The 22,957-nt window shown below is 42.9% G+C and overlaps 1 protein-coding gene across 3 annotated transcripts in view; it reads left to right on the top strand.

Annotated features, from left to right (window-relative positions):
• Positions 1-22,957, top strand: part of FNDC1 (fibronectin type III domain containing 1) — an 87,389-nt gene that overhangs the window by 52,271 nt on the left and 12,161 nt on the right. For all 3 annotated transcript variants that reach the window (XM_044242933.1, XM_044242943.1, XM_044242924.1), the window contains 4 exons: positions 12,845-12,913; positions 14,598-14,741; positions 16,798-17,028; positions 20,190-20,298. In XM_044242933.1, the coding sequence (XP_044098868.1) occupies positions 12,845-12,913; positions 14,598-14,741; positions 16,798-17,028; positions 20,190-20,298 (553 nt within the window). The remainder of the gene's footprint in view (positions 1-12,844; positions 12,914-14,597; positions 14,742-16,797; positions 17,029-20,189; positions 20,299-22,957) is intronic.

Here is a 22,957-nt window from a genome sequence, read left to right as displayed (position 1 = left end):
TGCCCTCCTTAATACCCTCCACCTGGCTCCCCCAACCTCCTACCCCTTGCCCCTTCAAAACCCTCAGGTTGTTTTTCAGAGTCCATAGTCTCTCATGGTTCACCTCCCCTTCCAATTTCCTTCAACTCCCATCTCCTCTCCATCTCCCTATGTCCTCCACATTATTTGTTATGCTCCACAAATAAGTGAAACCATAGGATACTTGACTCTCTCTGCTTGACTTATTTCGCTCAGCATAATCTCTTCTAGTCCCGTCCATGTTGCTACAAAAGTTGGGTATTCATCCTTTCTGATGGAGGCATAATACTCCATAGTGTATATGGACCACATCTTCCTTATCCATTCATCCGTTGAAGGGCATCTTGGTTCTTTCACAGTTTGGCGACCGTAGCCATTGGTGCTATAAACATTGGGGTACAGATGACCCTTCTTTTCACGACATCTATATCTTTGCAATTGCAGGGTCATAGGGAAGCTCTATTTTTAATTTCTTGAGGAGTCACCACACTGTTCTCCAAAGTGGCTGCACCAAATTTCATTCCCACCAACAGTGTAAGAGGGTTCCCCTTTCTCCACATCCCCTCCAACACATGTTGTTTCCTGTCTTGTTAATTTTGGCCATTCTAACTGGTGTAAGGTGATATCTCAATGTGGTTTTAATTTGAATCTCCCTGATGACTAGTGAAGATGAACATTTTTTCATGTGTCTGATAGCCATTTGTATGTCTTCATTGGAGAAGTGTCTGTTCATATCTTCTGCCCATTTTTTGATATGATTATCTGTTTTGTGTGTGTTGAGTTTGAGAAGTTTTTTATAGATCCTGAATATCAATCTTTTGTCTGTACTGTCATTTGAAAATATCTTCTCCCATTCCTTGGGTTGCCTCTTTGTTTTGTTGACTGTTTCCTTGCTGTGCAGAAGCTTTTGATTTTGATGAAGTCCCAAAAGTTCATTTTCGTTTTTGTTTCCTTTGCCTTTGGAGACATATCTTGAAAGAAGTTGCTGGGGCTGATATAGAAGTGGTTACTGCCTATGTTCTCCTCTAGGATTATGATGGATTCCTGTCTCATGTTGAGGTCTTTTATCCATTTTGAGTTTATCTTTGTGTATGGTGTAAGAGAATGATTGAGGTTCATTCTTCTACATATAGCTGTCCAATTTTCCCAGCACCATTTATGGAAGAGACTGTCTTTTTTCCACTGTATATTTTTTCCTGTTTTGTCGAAGATTATTTGACCATAGAGTTGAGGGTCCATATCTGGGCTCTCTACTCTGTTCCACTGGTCTATGTGTCTGTTTTTATGCCAGTACCATGCTGTCTTGGTGATCACAGCTTTGTAGTAAAGCTTGAAACCAGGTAATGTGATGCCATCAGTATTATTTTTGTTTTTCAACATTTCCTTAGCATTTCGGGGTCTCTTCTGATTCCATACAAATTTTTGGATTATTTGCTCCAGCTCTTTGAAAAATACTGGTGGAATTTTTATCGGAATGGCTTTAAAAGTATAGATTGCGCTAGGCAGTATAGACATTTAAACAATGTTTATTCTTCCAATCCAAGAGCATGGAATGGTCTTCCATCTTTTTGTGTCTTCTTCAATTTCTTTTATGAGTGTACTGTAGTTTTTTGAGTACAGATCCTTTACCTATTTGGTTAGGTTTATTCCCAGATATCTTATGGTTCTTGGTGCTATATAAATGGAATCGATTCTCTAATTTCCCTTTCTGTATTTTCATTGTTAGTGTATAAGAAAGCCACTTATTTCTGTACATTGACTTTGTATCCTGCCACATTACTGAATAGCTGTATGAGTTCCAGTAGTTTGGGTGTGGAGTCTTTTGGGTTTTCCGTATAAAGAATCATGTCATCTGCAAAGAGAGAGAGTTTGACTTCTTCATTGCCAATTTGGATACGTTTTATTTCTCTTTGTCATCTGTTGTTGCTAGGACTTCTAATACTATGTTAAACAAGAGTGGTGAGAGTGGGCCTCCTTGTGTTTCTGATCTCAGTGGGAAGGCTGTGAGCTTTTTCCCATTGAGGATGATATTTACTGTGGGTCTTTCATAGATAGATTTTATGAAGTTCAGGAATGTTCCCTCTATCCTTATACTTTGAAGTGTTTTAATCAGGAATGGATGATGGATTTTTTCAAATGCTTTTTCTACATCAATTGAGAGGACCACGTGGTTCTTCTCTCTTCTCTTATTGATTTGTTCTATCACATTGATTGATTTGCGAATGTTGAACCATCCTTGTAACCCAGGGATGAATCCCACCTTGTCATAGTGGATAATCTTTTTAATGTGCTGTTGGATCCTATTTGCTCGGATCTTGTGGAGAATCTTAGCATCCATATTCGTCAGTGATATCGGTCTGAAATTCTCCTTTCTGGTTTGGTCTTTGCCTGGTTTGGGGATCAGGGTAATGCTGGCTTCATAAAAGGAGTCTGGAGCACTGGGTGTGATGCAAAAACAATGAATACTATTACACTGAAAATAAATAAAAATAAATAAATAAATTTTAAAAAGAGTCTGGAAGTTTTCCTTCTGCTTCAATTTTTTGAAACAGCTTTAGGAGAATAGGCATTATTTATTCTTTGAAAGTTTGGTAGAATTCCCCAGGGAATTCGTCAGGTCCTGGGCTCTTGTTTTTTGGGAGGTTTTTGATCACTGCTTCAGTCTCGTTACTAGATATCAGTCTATTCAGGTTGTGAGTTTCTTCCTGGTTCAATTTTGGAAGTTTATAGTTTTCCAGGAATGCATCCATTTCATCTAGGTTGCTTAACTTATTGGCATGTAACTGTTGATAATAGCTCCTGATGATTGTTTCTACTTCCCTGGTGTTAGTTGTGATCTCTCCCTTTTCATTCATAATTTTATTAATTTGAGCTTTCTCTCTTTTCTTTTGGATTAGTGTGGCCAATGGTTTATCGATCTTATTGATTCTTTCAAAAAACCAGCTTCTAATTTCATTGATACGTTCTACTGTATCTCTAGTTTCTACCTCATTGATCTCTGCTCTAATCTTGATTATTTCCCTTCTTATGTGTGGAGTTGGTTTGATTTGTTGTTGATTCTCCAGTTCTTTAAGGTGTAGAGAAAGCTGATGTATTCTGGATTTTTCTATTTTTTTGAGGGAGGCTTGGATGGCTATATATTTCCCCCTTAGGACTGCCTTTGCTGTATCCCATAGGTTTTGGACTGAAGTGTCTTCATTCTCATTGGTTTCCATGAATTGTTTAAGTTCTTCTTTGATCTCCTGGTTGATCCAAGCATTCTTAAGCAAGGTGGTCTTTAGCTTCCAAGTGTTTGAGTTCCTTCTGAACTTTTCTTGTGATTGAGCTCCAGTTTCAAAGCACTGTGATCTGAGAATATGCAGGGAATAATCTCAGTCTTTTGGTATTGGTTGAATCATAATTTGTGACCCAGTATGTGGTCTATTCTGGAGAAGGTTCCATGTGCACTTGAGAAGAATGAGTATTCTGTTGTTTTAGGTGGAATGTCCTGTATATATCTATGAGGTCCATCTGGTCCAATGTGTCATTCAATTCTCTTGTTTCTTTATTGATTTTCTGCTTGGATTATCTGTCTATTACTGAGAGAGGCATGTTAAGATCTCCTACTATTAATGTATTCATATCAATATGACTCTTTATCTTGATTAATAGTTTTCTTATGTAATTGGCTGCTTCCTTATTGGGGGCATAGATATTTACAATTGTTAGATCATCTTGGTGGATAGTTCCTTTAAGAATTATGTAGTGTCCTTCTGTATCTCTGACTACAGTCTTTAGTTTAAAATTGAATTTATCTGATATGAGAATCACTACCCCGGCCTTCTTTTGAGGGCCATTGGCATGAAAGATGCATCTATCCCTTCACTTTCAGTCTGGGTGTATCCTTAGGTTCAAAATGGGTCTCTTGTAGACAACATAGGGATGGGTCCTGTTGTTTTATCCAATCTGCAACCCTGTGTCATTTTAGGGGAGCATTTAGGCTATTCACATTGAGAGTGATTATTGATAGATACATTTTTATTGACATCATGTTGCCTTTGAAGTCTTTCTTTCTGCAGATTGTCTCTATATTTCTATTCAATGATATTCTTAGGATTTTCCTCTTTTATAGAACCCCCCTTAATATTTCCTGCAGTGTCGGCTTGGTGGTCGCATACTCTTTTAAGCCTTGCTGGTCTTTATCTCTCCATTCATTTTGAATGTCAGTCTTGCTGGATAAAGTATTATTGGCTGCATGTTCTTCTCATTTAGTGCCCTGAATATATCTTGCCAGCCCTTTCTGCTTGCCAGGTTTCTGTGAACAGGTCTGACGTTATTCTGATGGTCTTTCCTCTGTATGTAAGGAGCTCTTTGTCCTAGCGGCTTTCAAGAGATTGTATCTACAATTATGATTTCTCAATTTTACTATCAGGTGCCTTGATGTTTTTTTAGAATCTATAATCTTGGGAGAGACCATTCTGCCTCTAGTACATGAACGCTGGTTCCATTTGCGAGATTGGGAAAATATTCGTGGAGAACTTGTTCCACTATATCTTCTAGACTTCTTTCTTTCTCCTCCCCTTCAGGGATTCCAATAATTCTGATGTTGGAACATTTCATGGCATCATTTATTTCCCTGATTCTGTTTTCATGGTTTCTAAGCTGTTTGTTCCAGGCTTCCTCCTGATCCTTTCTCTCTGTTTGTCCTCCAGATCACTAATTCTATCTTCTGTCTCAGTTACCCTACCTTTTAGAGAATTTAGATTAGATTGGAACTCATTGAGAGCATTGTGAACATCATCCCTGGTGGCTTTCAGTTCTGCCCTAATCAATTTCGTTTGGTCATCCATGGCTTTCTCCAACCTAACTATTGCCTGGATAATTGTTAGCCTGAATTCTCTTTCTGACATATTGTCTATGTTGATAGCCATTAGCTCTGTTGCAGAAGGCCCATCCTCTGTATTTTTCTTGTGTTGGGTATTCCTCCTCCTAGTCATTTTAGTGAGAGATGGCTGAACAGATGTAGCTGGATGTATCGACTGTGGTGCAGTCAAGGTGCACCCTGGAATGCTTCTGAGCAATCAGGAGTCCCCACCCAAACGAAGGAAAAAAAAGAGAGAGAGAGAGAAAGAAAAGAAAAAGAAAAGAGAGAGAGAGAGAGACAGGAAAAAAAAAGATAAAAGAGAAGGCTCAGCCCAAATGGGCCACAAGGTAAGATTTATGGTGTATACAAACAAAAACAGACAAACAAAAAGACTGATAAAAGTATATGACAAGAGAAAAAAATATATATATATCTAAAAGCAAAAAAAAAAAAAAAAAAAAAAAAAAAGAACGTCGTCAAAAAGAACCCCAAGTATAAGATTTAGATACTATCAGGACAAACACAGATACACAGAAACACTGGCAGAAGAAAAAATAGGAGAGTGGTTATAAGTTCTCAGTGTGGGTGAGGAAGGTTATTTTGATTCTTCTTGGATGTATCTTGATATCTTTGCTAAAGGACTCAACTTTCCTAAGATAAAGGGGGATTAAAAATTGGTTTTCCTATAAGAGTAGCACTGATTGGGGAAAGGGGATTACCTTGAAGTTTAACTCTACATGAATGTTAAAAAATAAAAATAAAAAAGAATAAACTAAACTAAACTAAAATTTAAAAAAATTTAAAAATAGAAAAACATGGGTATATGTATCAAAAAGTTCAGGTTAAAAGGTTATAATGGAATTTGATGTACTGGACATCTCACTGTGATGGTAAATAGGTTAAAAAGTTATCTATATAAAGAAAAATGAACCAGAATAGTGGGAACGAATTAAAAATAAAAGTTGTATCTATGAAGTCGTCATGGTTGTTCTCTTGTAGTCTTTTTTATTTTTTCCTTTATTTATTTATTTTTTTTTTCCTGGTTGACTTTCTGGGGGAGGGGCCTGCCACGTGGGTTTTCAGGCAATGTTCCCTGAGTTAAGTATTCCTGCCCCCCTCAAGGGGGTGGGCTCTGAGGAAACCAGTTCTTCAGGCTTTTGTTCTCTGGAGGTTTTTATGTTTGTTTGTTCATTTTTGGTTTTGTTTTTGTTTTCTCTTGCCTTGACAGCTTTTGATGGCTTTTGGAGATTTGGAGGAAAGCAAACTGCACCCAGACCTCCCTCTCAGAGAGAAGCCTCAGTCTGTTCCCCTGTAAGTGCTCCAGAGCACATAAGTTCCCCCTCGGGCACTGGCAGAGCACATTCCGAGTTGCAATCCCTGGAGACACAGGAACTCCTGCTTGTACCCCAAACCACGACAGCAGTGGCTGTCTGGGCAGCTCCAGACTGCCAGAGAGGTACCAAGCAGTGACCGCACACTGAGACTTTCCCACTGGCCTGGGCTGGGAGTGCCTGGTCTTCCCGGGTCCGAGGGCTGCCAGCTGGCACCTGCGCGCACCTCGCTCAGGGGAGAGCGCAGGGTGCGGTTCAGACTCTGATAGCTCGGCATGGGGCTCGGGTGGGGACTGTAAAAAGTCTGTGCTTGTGCCGGCTGGTGAGGCTCCCAGCCCCTCATGGGAGCCGGACCCCACGCGATCTCAGACACGCTGGCAGCTCAGGGACCAAGACCTGGTTTCTCTGCCGCGCTCTCTCTGGCTCAGCGCCAGGGGTGGCTGTCCTGGGTCTGGGGACTTAAGCCCCCGTCCCTAACCGCCCTGATTCCCACAATTTCCCCCTGCGATCCTTTGCTCTTTTTGAGTGCTTTCAACCAGACTCCAAGTTAATGCTGGTCCCCGGTGCAGGGCGCTCTTGAATGGGGGTATTACTTTCCAATGGGTCGCTTCTGGAGGCTCCCTCCCCCTTTTGTTTATCTTCTGATATCAGTCCGACGTTCCCACTCTGCTTTACCTGCCCACCCATGTCTTCTGCCCCCATAGAGATCCAGATGTGTGTAATTCTGATCTCAGGCTGATTTCATGGGTGATCGGAGTTCTTTGGTAGGTAATCAGCTCACTTTAGGGTACAGGTTGAAATGGCGCCTCCTCCTACTTCCCCGCCATCTTGTCTCCATCTTCCTCTTCTAGGGTTTTTTTTTTTTTTTTTTTACTTTATGAAATAAAATGTCTTTTATTACCTTGCTTTTATGTGACAAATTTCCTTTGCTGAGATTTTTCTCCTGATCCTCTATTTTTTTTTAATTTTTTTTATTTTAATTTTTAAATAACAGCCTAGGTTATTTAATTCATCCCATTGCCTCTTCCAAACTGCTGCTGCTTCCATCAAACATGTTTCTCATTTTGTTAATCAAGCCCTTTATCTCTGCTGTTATTTCTTATCTCCATGTTAATGGTTTCACTGATGTCTTCCCCTCTTTTGTAAAGCCCGATGAGTATCCTTATGATCACTACTTTTGTACTCCATCAGGCATGTTACTTATATCTGTTTTGCTTAGATCTCTGGCTGTGACTTCATTCTGTTCTTTCATTAGAGATAAATTTATTTGTCTTCTCATTTTGTTTAAGTCTCTCTGACTGTTTCTCTGTGTTAGGAAAGTCAATTATGTCTCTTGTTCTAATGGCTTTATGGAGAAGAGGTCCTGTATTACCCTGCAGTACAGGGTGCCCTGTTCATCAGGGCCTGGTGATTCTGAGAGTATCTTCAATGTGGGTTGCATGTGTTCTGCTGTTGTGTCCTGGCCATGTTATCCTTCAGGCCAGCCATCTGCAAAGTCTCTCTTTGTCTGTTGTGAGTCATGTTTGGTTCCTGGCCTAAACACACGAGTTTTGAGTAGGTGTGCTCTGGTCTGCTTGTGAAATGAGACCTGTCACCATCACTGCCAGAACTGAGACCTTGCAAAACTCCCAGGTCAGAAGATGTGATACTGGCAGTGGTTTGGGCTGATCTTCCAGTGGAGGGGGTCTGCCATGCTGGGACTGAAGAAACTGTGACTTGGGGAATGGCAGTTCTTCCAGGAGGTTGGGACTTGGTGTAAACAAGTTAGGAACCCAGTGTTGGCACTGTGCTGGTTCCTGCAAGTAGCCCTGTGCTTATGCAGAGGGGTGGGAGAGGGAAACGATGCCTGCCGGTTCCTTTGCTCCTGGCATGGTCTGTGAATGCCATCTCTCTGGGATGCACTCTGAGATGAGTGAATAACCTCCTCATTGTGTGCTCCAGGTGAGCTTCGGATCACTGTTTCCATGCTGCATGTCATGCTGTTTGCCCAGCCTTCTCTATAAGGGCAGCCTTAATATCCTCTGGGCTCTCCCAGAGCCAAGCCCACTGACCTTTAAAACTCTAGGCTTGAAGGCCTCCTGGTTGTCAGAAGTCACAAAATTTGGCCTCTCTCACTTTCTAAGCCAATTGCTATGGGGATTCATTTTTCCCATGCACTTCCCTGTGTGCTAGTCCATCTCTTGCCTTACTGTGACCATGGCTCCCTTCCTACCACAGTAGCCATGATCTGTTTCTCTTCCATGCTGCATCTCTGCACTTCTGATCTTCTCTGATGTGGGCTCCTCTCTTCCTTTAGTTGCGGAACTTGTTCTGCCAATCTTCAGGTTGGTTTCTGGGGTATTCAGAATATTTGATAGTTATCTAGTTGTATTCATGGGACACATTCCCTAGGGTCCTCCTACTCCACTACCAACTGCCCCTCCCCTTCATCATGCTTCCTAGATTTGCTTCATTCTCTCCATCTATAAGCTGGGCCTGTTGGCCCAATACTCTGCTATTCTTTACTGGGCTTCCTTCCACCAGCCCCCACTTGCCTGGGGATACCACACATAGTCCCAGCTTCTTTCATCATTGGAATGAAACTTGCCAGGGCCAATGCTGGAGAGAGGCAATGGAGCAAGCATCTTGGGTGGGAATTAGTTTCTGAAGATGGCTTATAATTTGAAAATCAGTCAAAATTACTCTGGAAAATCCTGTGCATTATCTATGAAATACAATGGAGTTTGTCATTTGTTGGTGAAACAACTCTTAGTGGCCTTGATATTTATTTTGTAAATGCTGTAATGATACTGAAAGCAGAGAGATGCTTTCAGTAGGAGGCTCTGATGTCAGCTGAGGGACAGTCCCAAGGCTCTCCCTCATACATGAACTGCAGAACCATCTATATCTTGTCTCCTCTTACTCTGCTCTCAGGCTTGTGTTTTTCTCATGGCTCTTCTCCTTTGTTGTATTTAGTGAAGTCCATAATGTACACTCACAAGTGCTGGGGCTCCATGTGTACATAGTCAGAATTAAGCAAGTGACACTTAGCCATAGCACTTTGTAGGGCAGTAGTCTCAAATGATTGTTGTGGTAGTGCTTATGATCTTGCACCTACATTAGTAATCAGCAAATGAATACCTGTCCTTCCGGACCCCTGCTCCATAATCCCACCTCGTCACCCATTTGTTATTATATCCCACTGGTGAAGTCCTAAAATTTTGTTTCTAATCCTCCGATTTTATTTTATTTTTTAAAGATTTTATTTATTTATTTGACAGAGAGAGATCACAAGTAGACAGAGAGGCAGGCAGAGAGAGGGGGAGAAGCAGGCTCCCTGCTGAACAGAGAGCCCGATGTGGGGCTTGATCCCAGGACCCTGAGATCATGATCTGAGCCGAAGGCAGAGGCTTAACCCACTGCACTGCCCAGGTGCCCCTAGCCCTCCAATTTTTCAAATCTCAAAGTCTTGGCTCCCCGGGTTAAATCATGCACTCTTTTCCTTTAAAACACTGCTTTAAAATAACATTCTAGGAATAACCTTGTGTCATTCAAGAATTCCAGTAATTCAAGCAGTATTTACGTACTTCCTCATTTGTTATGCATGCCATATGTGTATGTATATTCCTGGAAGCACATTATATGCTTGTTTTCAGTGTTTTGTTGCTTTTACTCTTCTCGCTTTCTTGCCATACACACACGCACACGCACGCGCGCGCGCGCACACACACACACACACACACACATTTTTTTTTTGCTTGATCTGATTCCCCCATTAAATAACAAATTCTTTGCAGTAGAGACAGTGCCTTCTGCTCATCTCACATTCTTCATGGTACCTTATTATTTGTCTTTGGGTATCTAAGCAATGTCTTAATCTATAGGCACTTTCCATTTTTCTAACTCACAAGTAAAAGCCAGTGGTCTTTGTTTTTCAGGTTCCAGTTCTACAGTGGATCAGATGCTATCATGCATGTGTGGAAATGTGTGGAAATTGAACATCTTCAATAATTTGTAACATGATCTTGGGCCATTAAAGAAAAACATCAGTCATTATGGAAAATGAGTCCACTCACTCACAGCTCACTCTGAAAACAGAAAATACAAGGAGAATAATTGAAAATTCACTTGAGCTGGACAAACTTTATAATTTACGAATATCCTTGGTTTTCAAAGGGCTGTCTTACCTTTTCTTTAAACGTCTACTCAGAATTTTTTTTATAGTTTTGTTAAATATCTCTGGAGCCAAGACCCTAATTCTTTGGTGATAGCTTGCACTCAATTTTTTTCATAACCATGTGGGTAAACCACTCAGAGAATGAACCATACTACTACGTTGGTGCCTGCCAGCTGTGGCTCTTTCATGTGAAAAGCTGGAAGCTTTTGACAATGATGCTGAGTTGACGTATGAAGTATCTAGTTTTATGTAGTTCCCAATGCTTCAAAATGGCAATCAGGTGGGACAAATTCTGAGAGTCAATTTAAAAAAGAAAAAAAACAAAACAAAATGCTTTCTTCCATCTGGAATTTACTTTTACCTGGAGCCAAGATGGTGCTATTTTAGGAAAATTATGCCTGACTTTATTTGAGCTTAAGTGAAAAAAAAAAAAAAAGAGCACTAAATCACTCAGTAGAATGTTTACTTTTGCCAGAAGACTTAAAAGACACTCATTGAAGACGTGATCCCAGTTTGTAGGTAAAAGGCATGATTTCTGTGGCTGCTGCATGCACTGCAGTGTCCCAGTACAAGAATTACACTCCACAGTGAGAATCCAGCAAAGAAATGCTATCCTTTTCCCTTTTCTTCTTTCCTTTTGGGTTGCAAAAGTTAGATAATTTATTCATTTTTGATCTGGCTAAAAATAAAAGAAAAAGAAATGAATGTGAACCAAGAATGAAGAAAAAGAAGACCATGAACAGTGTGGAGATTCCTCAAGAAATTAAAAATAGAGCTTCCCTACGACCCTGCAATTGCACTCCTGGGTATTTACCCCAAAGATACAGATGTCGTGAAAAGAAGGGCCATCTGTACCCCAATGTTTATAGCAGCAATGGCCACAGTCACCAAACTATGGAAAGAACCAAGATGCCCTTCAACGGATGAATGGATAAGGAAGATGTGGTCCATATACACTATGGAGTATTATGCCTCCATCAGAAAGGACGAATATCCAACTTTTGTAGCAACATGGACGGGACTGGAAGAGATTATGCTGAGTGAAATAAGTCAAGCAGAGAGAGTCAATTATCATATGGTTTCACTTATTTGTGGAGCATAACCAATAGCATGGAGGACAAGGGGCGTTAGAGAGGAGTAGGGAATTTGGGTAAATTGGAAGGGGAGGTGAACCATGAGAGACTATGGACTCTGAAAAACAGTCTGAGGGGTTTGAAGTGGCGGGGGGGGGTGGGAGGTTGGGGTACCAGGTGGTGGGTATTATAGAGGGCACGGCTTGCATGGAGCACTGGGTGTGGGGAAAAAATAATGAATACTGTTTTTCTGAAAATAAATAAATTGGAAAAAAAAAAAGTTAAATTGACAAGGGAAGGAAAATGGCACCCAAGGAAGCAATGGCAAAATAGCCCCAAACTGGGTGGTGTGAACTTGAAAACTGATTTGAACCACCCCAGCAGTGATTCCTCTTGTATCCAAGAATATTGACGTTGGACTAACCTAGGAAAAATTATGCCTTTTTTTAAAATAAAGATTTTGTTTATTTATTTGATAGAGAGAGATCATAAGTAGGCAGAGAGGCAGGTAGAGAGAGAAGGGGAAGCAGGCTCCCCACCAAGCAGAGAGCCCGATGCAGGGCTCGATCCCAGTACCCTGAGATCATGAGCTGAGCCGAAGACAGAGGCTTTAGCCCACTGAGCCACCCAGCTGCCCTGAAAAATATGTCTTAATAGCTGTTCTTGAAATGACAGTCCTGAGCCCTGAAGGGTGGATAGTAATTTACAACCTCTGTCCTGCTGACATCCATTGGCCCCATCAGAACACACCGAGGGTCCCCACCTAAATGGCAAAGTAGGTGCTAGAGCATCTCATAGGCCCTGGGCTGCGGGCTTCCTACCAGAGAGGGTGGGGGGTTAGAAGGGAAGCAGGGAGGCACAGATAATTCACATTGGTGTGGTTTGCCAACATAGAATATGGGAGAGGCAGGAAATCAACCTGCTTCCAGAATATGTGATTGTGGCAAGATTGAGGGGGTAAGGAATATGAAGACCTAATAAACAAAGGGGCTCGCAAGTGGAGGGATGCCCACCCTGAGCAGCAGTTTCCCATCCCCCTGCTTTCTGAGAATGTGTGTTCTCGGGCCTATGACTGCTGGCCTGGGGCCCTTCTCACGGCCTCCTTAGAGCTCCCTGGACAGGCAGGTGAGTGAGCACTGTGTGTGGTAGGGAGGTCAGAAGGTGCTTTGTGCCAGAAAGTGGGTGTGCTAGTGGGTGGCTTTCCTCCGATCGCCAGGGGGCATTCGGGGTGCCCGCCCCTGAATGTAAAGGAAAGGAAGTCTGGATTCCCTGTCTGGATTCTAATGCTCTCCTTTCTGAGAAAGCTGGGCGACTCTGGCCTGGCGACTGACCTCTGTGGAAGGATGGTGGGGACTGGACGCTCTGCCCGGGGCACGGTTCCCAGCCACTGAGCGGAAACCTTTCTCCCTTTTTTCTTCACTAGATGAATTCTCAGGACTGGAGACTGACACCGCAATGCCCACAGAAGAGGCATACGTTATCTATGACGAAGGTACCAGCTGATTTTTACAGTTTGGATGTGGACAATTTCTCTCACTTTAATTACTAAGTGGATGATCTCAATTTTCCAAGTGTCTCTCAGAACTCTGGGCTGCGTGGTAATGCTCAGGGAAGGTGGTTGTACCCTAGCTTCCAAGTTAGCCCCCGGTGCTATTTGATCCAAAGGAAAACAGTGAGTTTCATATGTGAATGAAACCTCCACACGAGCACCTTTGTCCCCGTTCTCTCCCTGCCCCCTGGAACTCTGGAGCTGCTTGTCTGGGCCGGTACTTCCACCACCCCTTGTGACCTGACTTGGTTTAACCCGTGACTCCACTTCCTCTGTTGGCTCCTCTCACTGTTCTCTTTTCTCTCCTTTTCTAATTGTGTTTAAAAAATGCAGTGCCATGGGGGCGCCTGGGCGGCTCATCCAGTTGAGCATCTGACTCTTGATTTGCGCTCAGGTCATGATCTCAGTGTTGAACGATCAAGCCCTGCCTGGAACTCCACACCGGGCATGGAGCCTGCTTGAGTTTCTCTCTCTTCCTCTGCCCCTCCCCCTCCACCCACCCCCTGCTCCTGTGCATGCCTGTGCTCTCTCACTCTCTAAAAAAGAAAAGGAAGGAAGGAAGGAAGGAAGGAAGGAAGGAAAAAAAAGAAGGAAGGAAGGAAGGAAGGAAGAAAGAAAGAGAAAAAGAAAGAAAGAGAAATGCAGTGCTATTCAGGTTTGGTTTTTTTTGTTTGTTTGTTTGTTTGTTTTTTTATCACAAAATCTTTTCAAGCAGGTATAAGCTTATAAGACTGAGAATGTAATATGCTTTGGCTAGAATCTGGAGCCAGTGCAGTTAGTCTACGTATGACCCTGTGGCCCTGTGATGGTTCTGTCTGTTTTATAAATTGTCTTTGCAATTTTCATGTGGGCATTTTGTCTGCATGGCAGGGCTGGCCTTTGATACTCAGGATATTCTCACTTTTGTGCTTCCTTGTCTGCCATTATCTGGAACTCCAGGTGCCCCAAAACCCTGATGTGAGAATAATGTCACCTTTGATGCAGTCATCGTAAAGCTTGATAAATGGTTTCATCCCACAGTTTAAGAAAAAACTGACTTAAAAGAAAAACAACAGATGTCAGGAGAAAAAGAAGAGTTTCTTAGCACCTCTGAAAACATTAAGCTCCATTCTTACTTTCTTTTTATTTTTGAGCGGTTGAAAGGGAGCAGAGTTTTCTTTTTTAAATGTTAAAGGATTAGTTTTTTAATAGGATTCATTCCACCCGGTCCCCAGGAAAGAAGCCCATACCCAGAAGGTAAATTTTTTTAAAAAATCAAGTTTATTTTCTGATGTGACTCTTTCATGGCTCTAAAAGAGAAAATTATTTAGATACAGAATGTCTGGGGGCCAGTAGCAGGAGCGTGCTAAACTGGATGAATTCTAAGGTTCTGTCCAGCTCTGAATATAAAGCCTCATTTTTCTGCTCGTATGTGTTTCCTTTCCCTCTTCCCTTCTTTTATCTGTAGCTGCTTCTCTGAGGGGATTGAAGTAGGAGGGATACTTTTTCATTGGGAACAAATTAGGTTCAGGCATAGCATTTATTTTGGAGGGGTGTGTGCATGTGTGCTTTAATCTCGAGTTGAATTTTGAGAAGGTATGCCCCTTTTCTGGAGGAGCCCAATTACAAAGCCTTTATATCATTTCAGATTATGAATTTGAGACCTCAAGGCCACCGACCACCACCAGGCCCTCCACCACGGCTGCGGTGCCCGAGGTCATCTCACCAGAAGGCTCCATTAGCTCCTTTCCTGGAGAAGAGTTCGATTTGGCTGGAAAGAAACGATTTGTTGGTAAATAGAATTTCCTTTGTCAGAGAAACATGGGTTTTAACTTTTTTCTTTGAGGAAGAGCATAACCAATTTCTTGACTTGGCCAAGGCAGCACATTTGGAGCAGAAGCTTTCCCAGAGTGAAGTTTCCATTCAGGGTGACTCAGTGAGTCAGTCCTGCTGGAAGGCATATTAGCTTGCTTTCTGCAGGTCATGGGAATGGGGTTGGCAGGAGAACATCTGGTATCCAGTCAAGTAGAGCTTCAAGAGTCTGCCTCGTGTAGACCAAGGGTAAGAACACTTGTAAACATCTTCAGGAGCAGAGAACATGACTGTTTGTGTTCTAGCAACTTTTCCAAGTTGGGGCTTCCACTGGGACTCACCTATACATTGTTAAGTTCTTCCTCAAAGATGAGCAGCTTACTGAATTGAGCTATTGGTACATCTTAAGGTACCACAGAGCCAAAGCTGGTTTTCTTCTGTTGTTTCCTAATTTTCATTAGCCTTGGGGACTAGGAATCTAGACGTTTACTTGACTCTTCCTTCTCAGTTATTAAACAATTTCAAGAAGAAATTCTATTTCGCTACACTGTGCTTCACTCCCTTTGGGAGTCTTCTTTTCCCATGCCCTTAATGAACTTCACTAACGAGACAGTTAGATTAGTACATTACAAAGCGGAAAAAAAATATTACCAAGTGGAGACAGGCAACAGCTTAAACTAATATCACACTTTTCTGTTTCCAAAACAAATGTTCTGCCATAAGCAGAGAAAAGTGCTTGCCAGCCAAGATGTAGTCTTGAGTGTCTAAATCTCATGTGCTTGAAGAACTAGAATATTAATTTGAGGTAGCATTCCTGAGGCAAGCACTAATGCTGGCCCCTGGCATTAAGCAGACTGAATTTGCTGAATGTTCTGGTCCGTCCTCTCTGTGGCTCCAGGACAGAAATGAAAATGCTTTCAGCACTATTGTTTGCTGTTCCACAGAACTTTTCTCAAGACTGAAAGGCTTACTATTGTCCGGCTATTTTTTTTTTTTTTTATGTTTGTAAACTCTTCAAAGCATAGTACATTACTCCCCAGAACTACCTGATTAGATCCATCAACAAGCTCTCAAGGTCTAATTTTATACAAATTACTGGATATTAGAGGTTCTAAAAATTGCTTTTAGTCTCAGTGGCCACCAAGAATGAGAACCTATACCAAAAGATGCAGTGGGACATTTAGAAAGTACTAGAAATTGTTACTTGAAAAGACTTCAGAGTTTTGCATATATGAAGCCCCAGCTCCAACTCCTTGACATTTCTGCTTCTTACAGAGCATTTATAATAAAGAAGTGTGGGCTGGAGGTAGAGCCTTGTTTGAGACTTGCTTTGTGAGCCCTCTCAGCATGAGTTGGCTCACCTGGAACATGGAATATCTGTCCATGTCCTGCTTTATTCCCAGGGCCCTTGTATCCACTGAGATAATATGTGTAAAAAACCATGAACCTGTCCATAAATGTGAGTAGCTGTATTGTACTTAGCAGTAATGTTGTAAAGACTGTTCAGGCCTGGCCTTGTGCAAATATCCTGGATGATCTGGGTATCTCTGAAGCTCTAGGGAAGACCACCCATGACTCGAGGCTAGAAAGTGCACATCCTCATCAGGGTATTTTTTTTCCTGGTTCCAGCACAGTCTAGGAGGTGAACAATGCCAAGAGAGCTCTAGTTAAGTGTCAGCTGGGCCCGATTCATACCTTTCCAAACATCTGAGCATACAAATGGTGGAATGCTGCAGACTTATATGACATTCATTTATAGTTTGGGGGTCCTTCAAAATTACTTTGAAGACCCAGTCGTTGATATTGATGGGGAGACCAATCTTCTGAAACTTCTGGATTGGAAGATGTAAATGTGTGGATCCATTGAGGAGAGCTAAGGATGTGTTTATGAGTTTATCATCAGGGCTGATGGTGCTGAAGCCTCTGTCTAGCAGGGAAAGACTGGATGGTAGGTCTGCTCCATCCAGCAGACATTCTGTTTCTGCCTCTAGAGAAAGTTTTCAACAATACAGTTGGGTATCTCTTTTCTTTTCCAGCTCCTTATGTGACATACCTAAGTAAAGACCCATCAGCCCCATGTTCTCTGACCGATGCTCTGGATCACTTTCAAGTGGATAGCTTGGATGAAATCATTCCAAATGACATGAGGAAGAGTGACCTGCCTCCGCAGCATCCCCCCCGCAACATCACTGTGGTCGCCATGGAAGGCTGCCACTCATTTGTCATTGTGGACTGGGACAAAGCCACCCCGGGAGATGTAGTAACAGGTGTGTCCAAGGCAGATGCTCAGAGTTCTCATTGACCGTAGGTGGAAAATACAGACTATAAGAGATGAATGGGTGATGGATAAGTGGATGGATGGGTGGGTGGGTGGATGGATGGGTGGACTGGATGGATGAAGGCAAATGCCTCCTTTCAAAAGGATGACATACAGGCCACAAGGGAAGCCTTGTGAAGTAGTATGAAGAATACCAGGTGGGGGCGCCTGGGTGGCTCAGTGGGTTAAGCCGCTGCCTTCGGCTCGGGTCATGATCTCAGGGTCCTGGGATCGAGTCCCGCATCGGGCTCTCTGCTCAGCAGGGAGCCTGCTTCCCTCTCTCTCTCTCTCTCTCTCTCTCTCTCTCTCTGCCTGCCTCTCCATCTACTTGTGATTTCTCTCTGTCAAATAAATAAATAAAATCTTTAAAAAAAAAAAAAAAAAGAATACCAGGTGGAAGTCAAAAGTCCTGAATCTTAGTCCCACATTGGTTTGTATGACCTTGAACTAGCTGCTTCATCTCTCTGGACTTTGGTTCCTTCTGATGCAAAATATGATTCTCTAGCATTCTGTAATCCCACAAATGGTCTCTAGCATTCTGTAATCCCACAAATGGTCACAGAGTCCACATAGCCACTTGCATGGTCAGACCCTGCAACACAGGCCCTGAAAGACTTCTTAATATGCCCTGTCCTGTGGAAGAGTCAACCCTGGGACCAAGATTCTGCCTCTGGACTTAATTCAGATGCGGTTCCTGTATTATCCTGTAGAGGGTGTGTTTCTGAATCACGTGCTCTTGTTAATACGAATCCCAAGGAGACAAAGCTCCCTGGAGATTTCGGTCTCATCACATCATCATGTACCCTACACCTCATCCGAAACCAAACCTCAGTGCTCCTATTACAGGTACTCATGTCCCTAATATAAATAAGGGAGGTATTTCCGGGGACTTGGGCATTCCCAGTTTGAAGCTGTGCCTGCTAAATTGATGACCATGGAACATTTCAGTCACGACAGCCCTGCCAGGTGCAGGCAGAACAACAGATCAAACATAGCACCCGCCGTTGTTACCTACAGCATCACGGGAAGCACACATGGCTTGATGTCACTGTTAGCAGAGGAGGAAACCCTGTGGAGGGAGCAGCAGCCCTTCATGAGTTCTCACACAGTATGTGTTGAAAGAAGAGAAGAATGAACTCCAGGGAACAGTGTGGAAAGGGCTATGGAGCCCAGTGCACCTGTTCCTGATATGCCCGTTGGTTAGCTGTGTGCCTCTAATCCACTCTCTTTATGTCACCAAAATGACTCTTGTGGAAAGTAATCAGCAGCCACAGGTTGTTAAATAAAGTAGCTTCCCTCATAGATGCATTCGATGCTGTTAACATTTTCCTCCCCCTAAACTTGTGACATTTTTCTTTCAATATCTGAGTCATTCTCATACGCTTATCTGTGAGACAGACATTTAATGCCCCAGAATTAAGTGTTGGAACTTCTCAGGGCATGGTCTCAATTCCTCTTTCCTTTTTGCTCCATCTCTTCTCCCTCCAGGATCTTACCCAGGAACATAGTTTTAATTCATCCTGGAGATGAGTCATTGGTTTATAGCTCAAGGCTAAGCCTATCTCTCCTCTGAGCTTCAAACACAAACCAAATGGGCACTTGATATCATCACAGAATGTCTCCAAAGCATCTCAGACAGCATATCCAAAATCAAACTCATGATCCTTCTGATTCCCAAACCTACTCATCTGAGTTTCCTATCTCAGAGAATGACCCTATTCTTCACCCTTTTTCTATAAGCATGGGATTGTCTTCAAATCTTCTTAATTTCCCCCACCATATTCAATTCATCACTGAATCCTATCAGTTTTACCTTCCACGTTTCTCATGAACCCATCCATTTCTCTCCATTAACTACCAAGTTAACCTTAGTTGTTGCCATCTGTCCCTTGGATATTACAGTAGCCAGCGGGCTAGACCACCCAATCCACACCCCATACCTGACCCATTTCACTGTGCACCAGAGGGAGGCATTGAAAGCAGTCTGGTGGTGGGTATTAAGGAGGCACGTATTGCATGGAGCACTGGGTGTGGTGCATAAACAATGAATCTTGGAACACTGAAAAAACAACAAAACAAAAAGCAGTCTGGTTGTGCCACCTTGTAATGTCTTTCCCTTTATTTTAGAATGAAAAGTAAAAACCTGCATGACTCAAGGGCACTGAATATTTCCGTTTCATGCTTCTTCAGTTTCATATCATGCTTTAATGGCTCTGTAAGACTCCGTTTTCTCTTGTGTCAAAATGGGGATAGAGATGTCAACATACTAGGAACAGGAGAATTAATCAAAATAAAACTTGGTTGAATGTGTTTGGAATGTTTGACACATGGGAAATTCCTGATGGATGTTTTCTTCCTTTGTGTATAACATGGGAGACTGTAGAGGATGCGCTGAGCCATGACTTCACTTGGCCTTCCAAGGTCTCCTTGAAGGCTGGGCAGATGTCAGGGCCCGCTGCGGTCCATTCATAGCAGAGAAGGCAGAAGGCCCTGCCTGACTTCTGTCACTAGACATCAAGGTCAAGGGCAGGCACAGATATTCAACAACTAGCAATCAAGTGAGAGCCTTCACCAACTGGGTGAGGAGACCATTGCAAATCTGGAGTCTTTCAGTCCCACATACACATGCTAGTGCACGTTTGTGCATACACACACACACACACACACAACATTTGCTATCAACAGTTTTGTCATTTCATGTAAGGACAATTGTAGACATCTCTGACAAGAAATTCTTAAATATTTTCGTGGAGATCACTGCTTTTTCTTCCACTGCCTTTTTCTCTGTGCTGTCAAGGTCAGTTGAGGTGATTAGTTCTGAGGAAATGAAGGCGGCTGGGAAATGTGAGAGATAAAGAGAAGGAAGAGAAGTAGGGAATGAGTAGTTGTCAAGAAGTGTGTTTAATTTTATTATCCACATCTGAATTCATCAGAAGTTTCCATTATACCGATCCAGACACAACATGGAGGTTGCTCCCATTCTTGAACTTTACCCTCAGACGGCAATGCCTCTGTGCCATGGCCTCCACCCCATCCCCTTCCATCAGGCACGCCTCTTGGGTGATGTGGTTCCTTGATGCTCAGTGGATCCTTCTGTATCTCCATCTGCAGGTTACCTGGTTTACAGTGCATCCTATGAAGACTTCATTAGAAACAAGTGGTCCACTCAAGCTTCCTCGGTAACTCATTTGCCCATTGAGAACCTGAAGCCAAACACGAGGTATGATGTGTCAGTCATTAAAGAAAGAGAGAGAGAAAGACCTGTGTGCATGGTCACAGATATCCTCAGGTTAGAAATGAAAAGGTTGATGAAAAGGTTTTATGATTTCTTTTGTAGGCTCTGTTTATTTCTCATAGAACATCAAGGAATACCCACCATATGTCATTATATTTCTCTTAGAAGAAATTACTGCATCTATTAGAGTTGTTAGACTTTTGTGTTTATATTTTGTTACCAATTTTCCAGAGACTAAACACTACCTACTGTTGGGGAAACAAAGGTTGTTCTGTGTGCTGAAAGGGACTCAGATCCATGTGCAGGCACCCAGGTGGTGACATTAGAGAGCACAACCTTCATATGTAGCATTAATGAGGCATCCATTGCTGAACATGTTAGTTAACTGTACTCAGACTCCGTGATGTGGAAGTTCAGACCATTTAGAAAGACGAATGTTGCACATTAATAAGGTTAGACACATGCCTTCCTAGACTGGGCAGTGGCTGGCTGGCCAGAGGCCCCTCTGGGAGCCAGAGTTTGTGGCACTCAGTGTGAAATCTACAAAACTTGTTCCCAGGGTCACAAACAGAGTGAGCATGCATTTCCTCTTTCATACTATCTGGTTTTGATATTAATGATCATCAGGAAAGCTTTCCTGGTCGGTTAAAATGGGCAAAGCACCAAGCACATGAGGATCAAGCATGGTGTGCATGTAAACTAGCTCTCTGGAGAAGAAAAAGTCCCTGGTTTATGGCGCTTACTATTTTCTCTAGTGTGAGCACTCCCACCGTGGCCAATTCCAACCTTCCAGTGGGCCTGCAGGATTCTTGAATATTTAATGATTGCTTCTCTCAAGCCCATGCAAATGAGTCCAGCACCCCAGGGTCACATTAAGCCCCATAGTTAAGGGGCAAAGAGCTCTAAATGATGTGTCTGTGGGTCTAAGGTCTCTCATATCCTGTATAGTTAGAGGAATATGGAAAAAGTTAAAAAAAAATACTCTCCTTAAACAGAAGTGTGCCAAAGGGGTTAGAAACTAATTAATAGCCGTGGGTACTGAGACTCTGCTGAACTAGCAGAGAACTTTCCTCAGGGTACTGGGGGTACCGTGGGCGTCTCTGAGCTAAACTTAGTTCATAAACTATCATCGATTTGTGGATTTGGCAAATAAAAAGCAAGGAGCAAAACTGGAACCTGAGAATGAACTTTATCTTTTCCCTAATAGTGAGAGAAAATGGATTAATTAAAGCAAGCAAAGAACACATTTAAGACAGTGGAGTCAACGCTCAATTCTCCTTATTGTGTACAGAGTGAGGGTGCTTCCCCAGCACAGCCTCAGCATCCCAAAACTGAAAGAGGTACCGGAGGGGTTTTTCTGCATAGTTTCTTGTGGTGGAACTTGAACCCCCATCTCCTGACCCCCCCCCAACTCCTCTGGCCAATGTTCTTTCTCTAACTTTTGCTGCCAGGCTGATCTTGAGTTTAGAATGTCAGGAGATGGTTATGGAGGATAAAGGCTTATTTGTTCTTTCAACTGGTATGAAGGAGTGCCCATGATTCCTTCTATTCGTACTAGGTGTTTGCTCTGCACCAGACACAGGTTATGCACCAAGGGTGGAATGGTACTGGGAGCAGGAAGCGGGTGAGGGTAGAAGGAGGGGAGTAGGGTCAGGGAGGTGGGCTATAAAATGCAGAGGAACTGTCCTCATGGAGCTCACAGTTTGGCAGAGACAGATTGTTTAGCAGCAGCATAAATATAAACGTTGACTAATCAGTATCCTGAAGGAGACTTTTTTCCTGAGCTTGTGGGGGAGGGAGTGGGTAGTGGTGAGTTTTCCTGGGGAAATAGATAAGCAGTGCTGAACATGGAGAAGGTAGGTGGGGTGAGGCCAGGTTGTTTTAGGTGGAAAGCATGTTCAACAGCATGGTATGTTCTGGAAGGGAAAGGAGGCCAGGGTGATGGGAGCAGGAGGAGGGGAGGCTGGAGAGGCTGGTCCCAGAGGGCCTTGGGAGTCCCTTGTGGCTTCTCTCTTACCCTCCACCCACATTCAGTGCCGTGATAGAAGGGCTGGGAACAGTAGCTGCTACTGTAGCCTTCTCTCTGGGATGCCTGCTCAATTATTCTTTCTTCTGATGGAGGGCGCTGGGCAGGGGCGTAGAGAACATGTGGCTCTTCTACACAGATTTCCTCAAAACCCTTATGAACAGCCTGATGTAAGGACCCTTATTGTTTCCCTGCATTACACTTATGAGCCCACATTAGTGGTTCACATCCTTCTTCCATGGAGGCTATGTGTCCCCGTTTTTAGCACTATCCTCGGGGCTTCTCAGGAACCCACCACCATCGCGTCCCTGTAGGAGACACAAGAAGCCAGTCCCCTCAAGATGGGCCGGAATGTAAGACACCAGCTTTGGCTCTTTATAACTCAGTCTGGGGATTGCCTGCCTTGTTCACCCAATTCAGTCCCAGACCACTCTCTGGAATCTGCGTAATTCATCCCTCCTTCAAAGCACAAGGATTCTGACTGTGGGGGCTTATTTAGGAGGAGGTGTCAAGAACTTATGTAAAAAGGCAAGGCATGGGTTTCTCTTGTTACCTGGGTGAGGCAGAGACTGTTCAGAATATGAGATAGATATTTTTGTTTCTAGAAGGAGTTTAATA

The sequence above is a fragment of the Neovison vison genome, chromosome 1, assembly GCF_020171115.1.
Source record: "Neovison vison isolate M4711 chromosome 1, ASM_NN_V1, whole genome shotgun sequence".
NCBI classification, from domain to species: domain Eukaryota; kingdom Metazoa; phylum Chordata; class Mammalia; order Carnivora; family Mustelidae; genus Neogale; species Neogale vison.
Note: the sequence above shows the minus strand (reverse complement) of the source record. Positions and strands in the feature narration are given on the sequence as shown.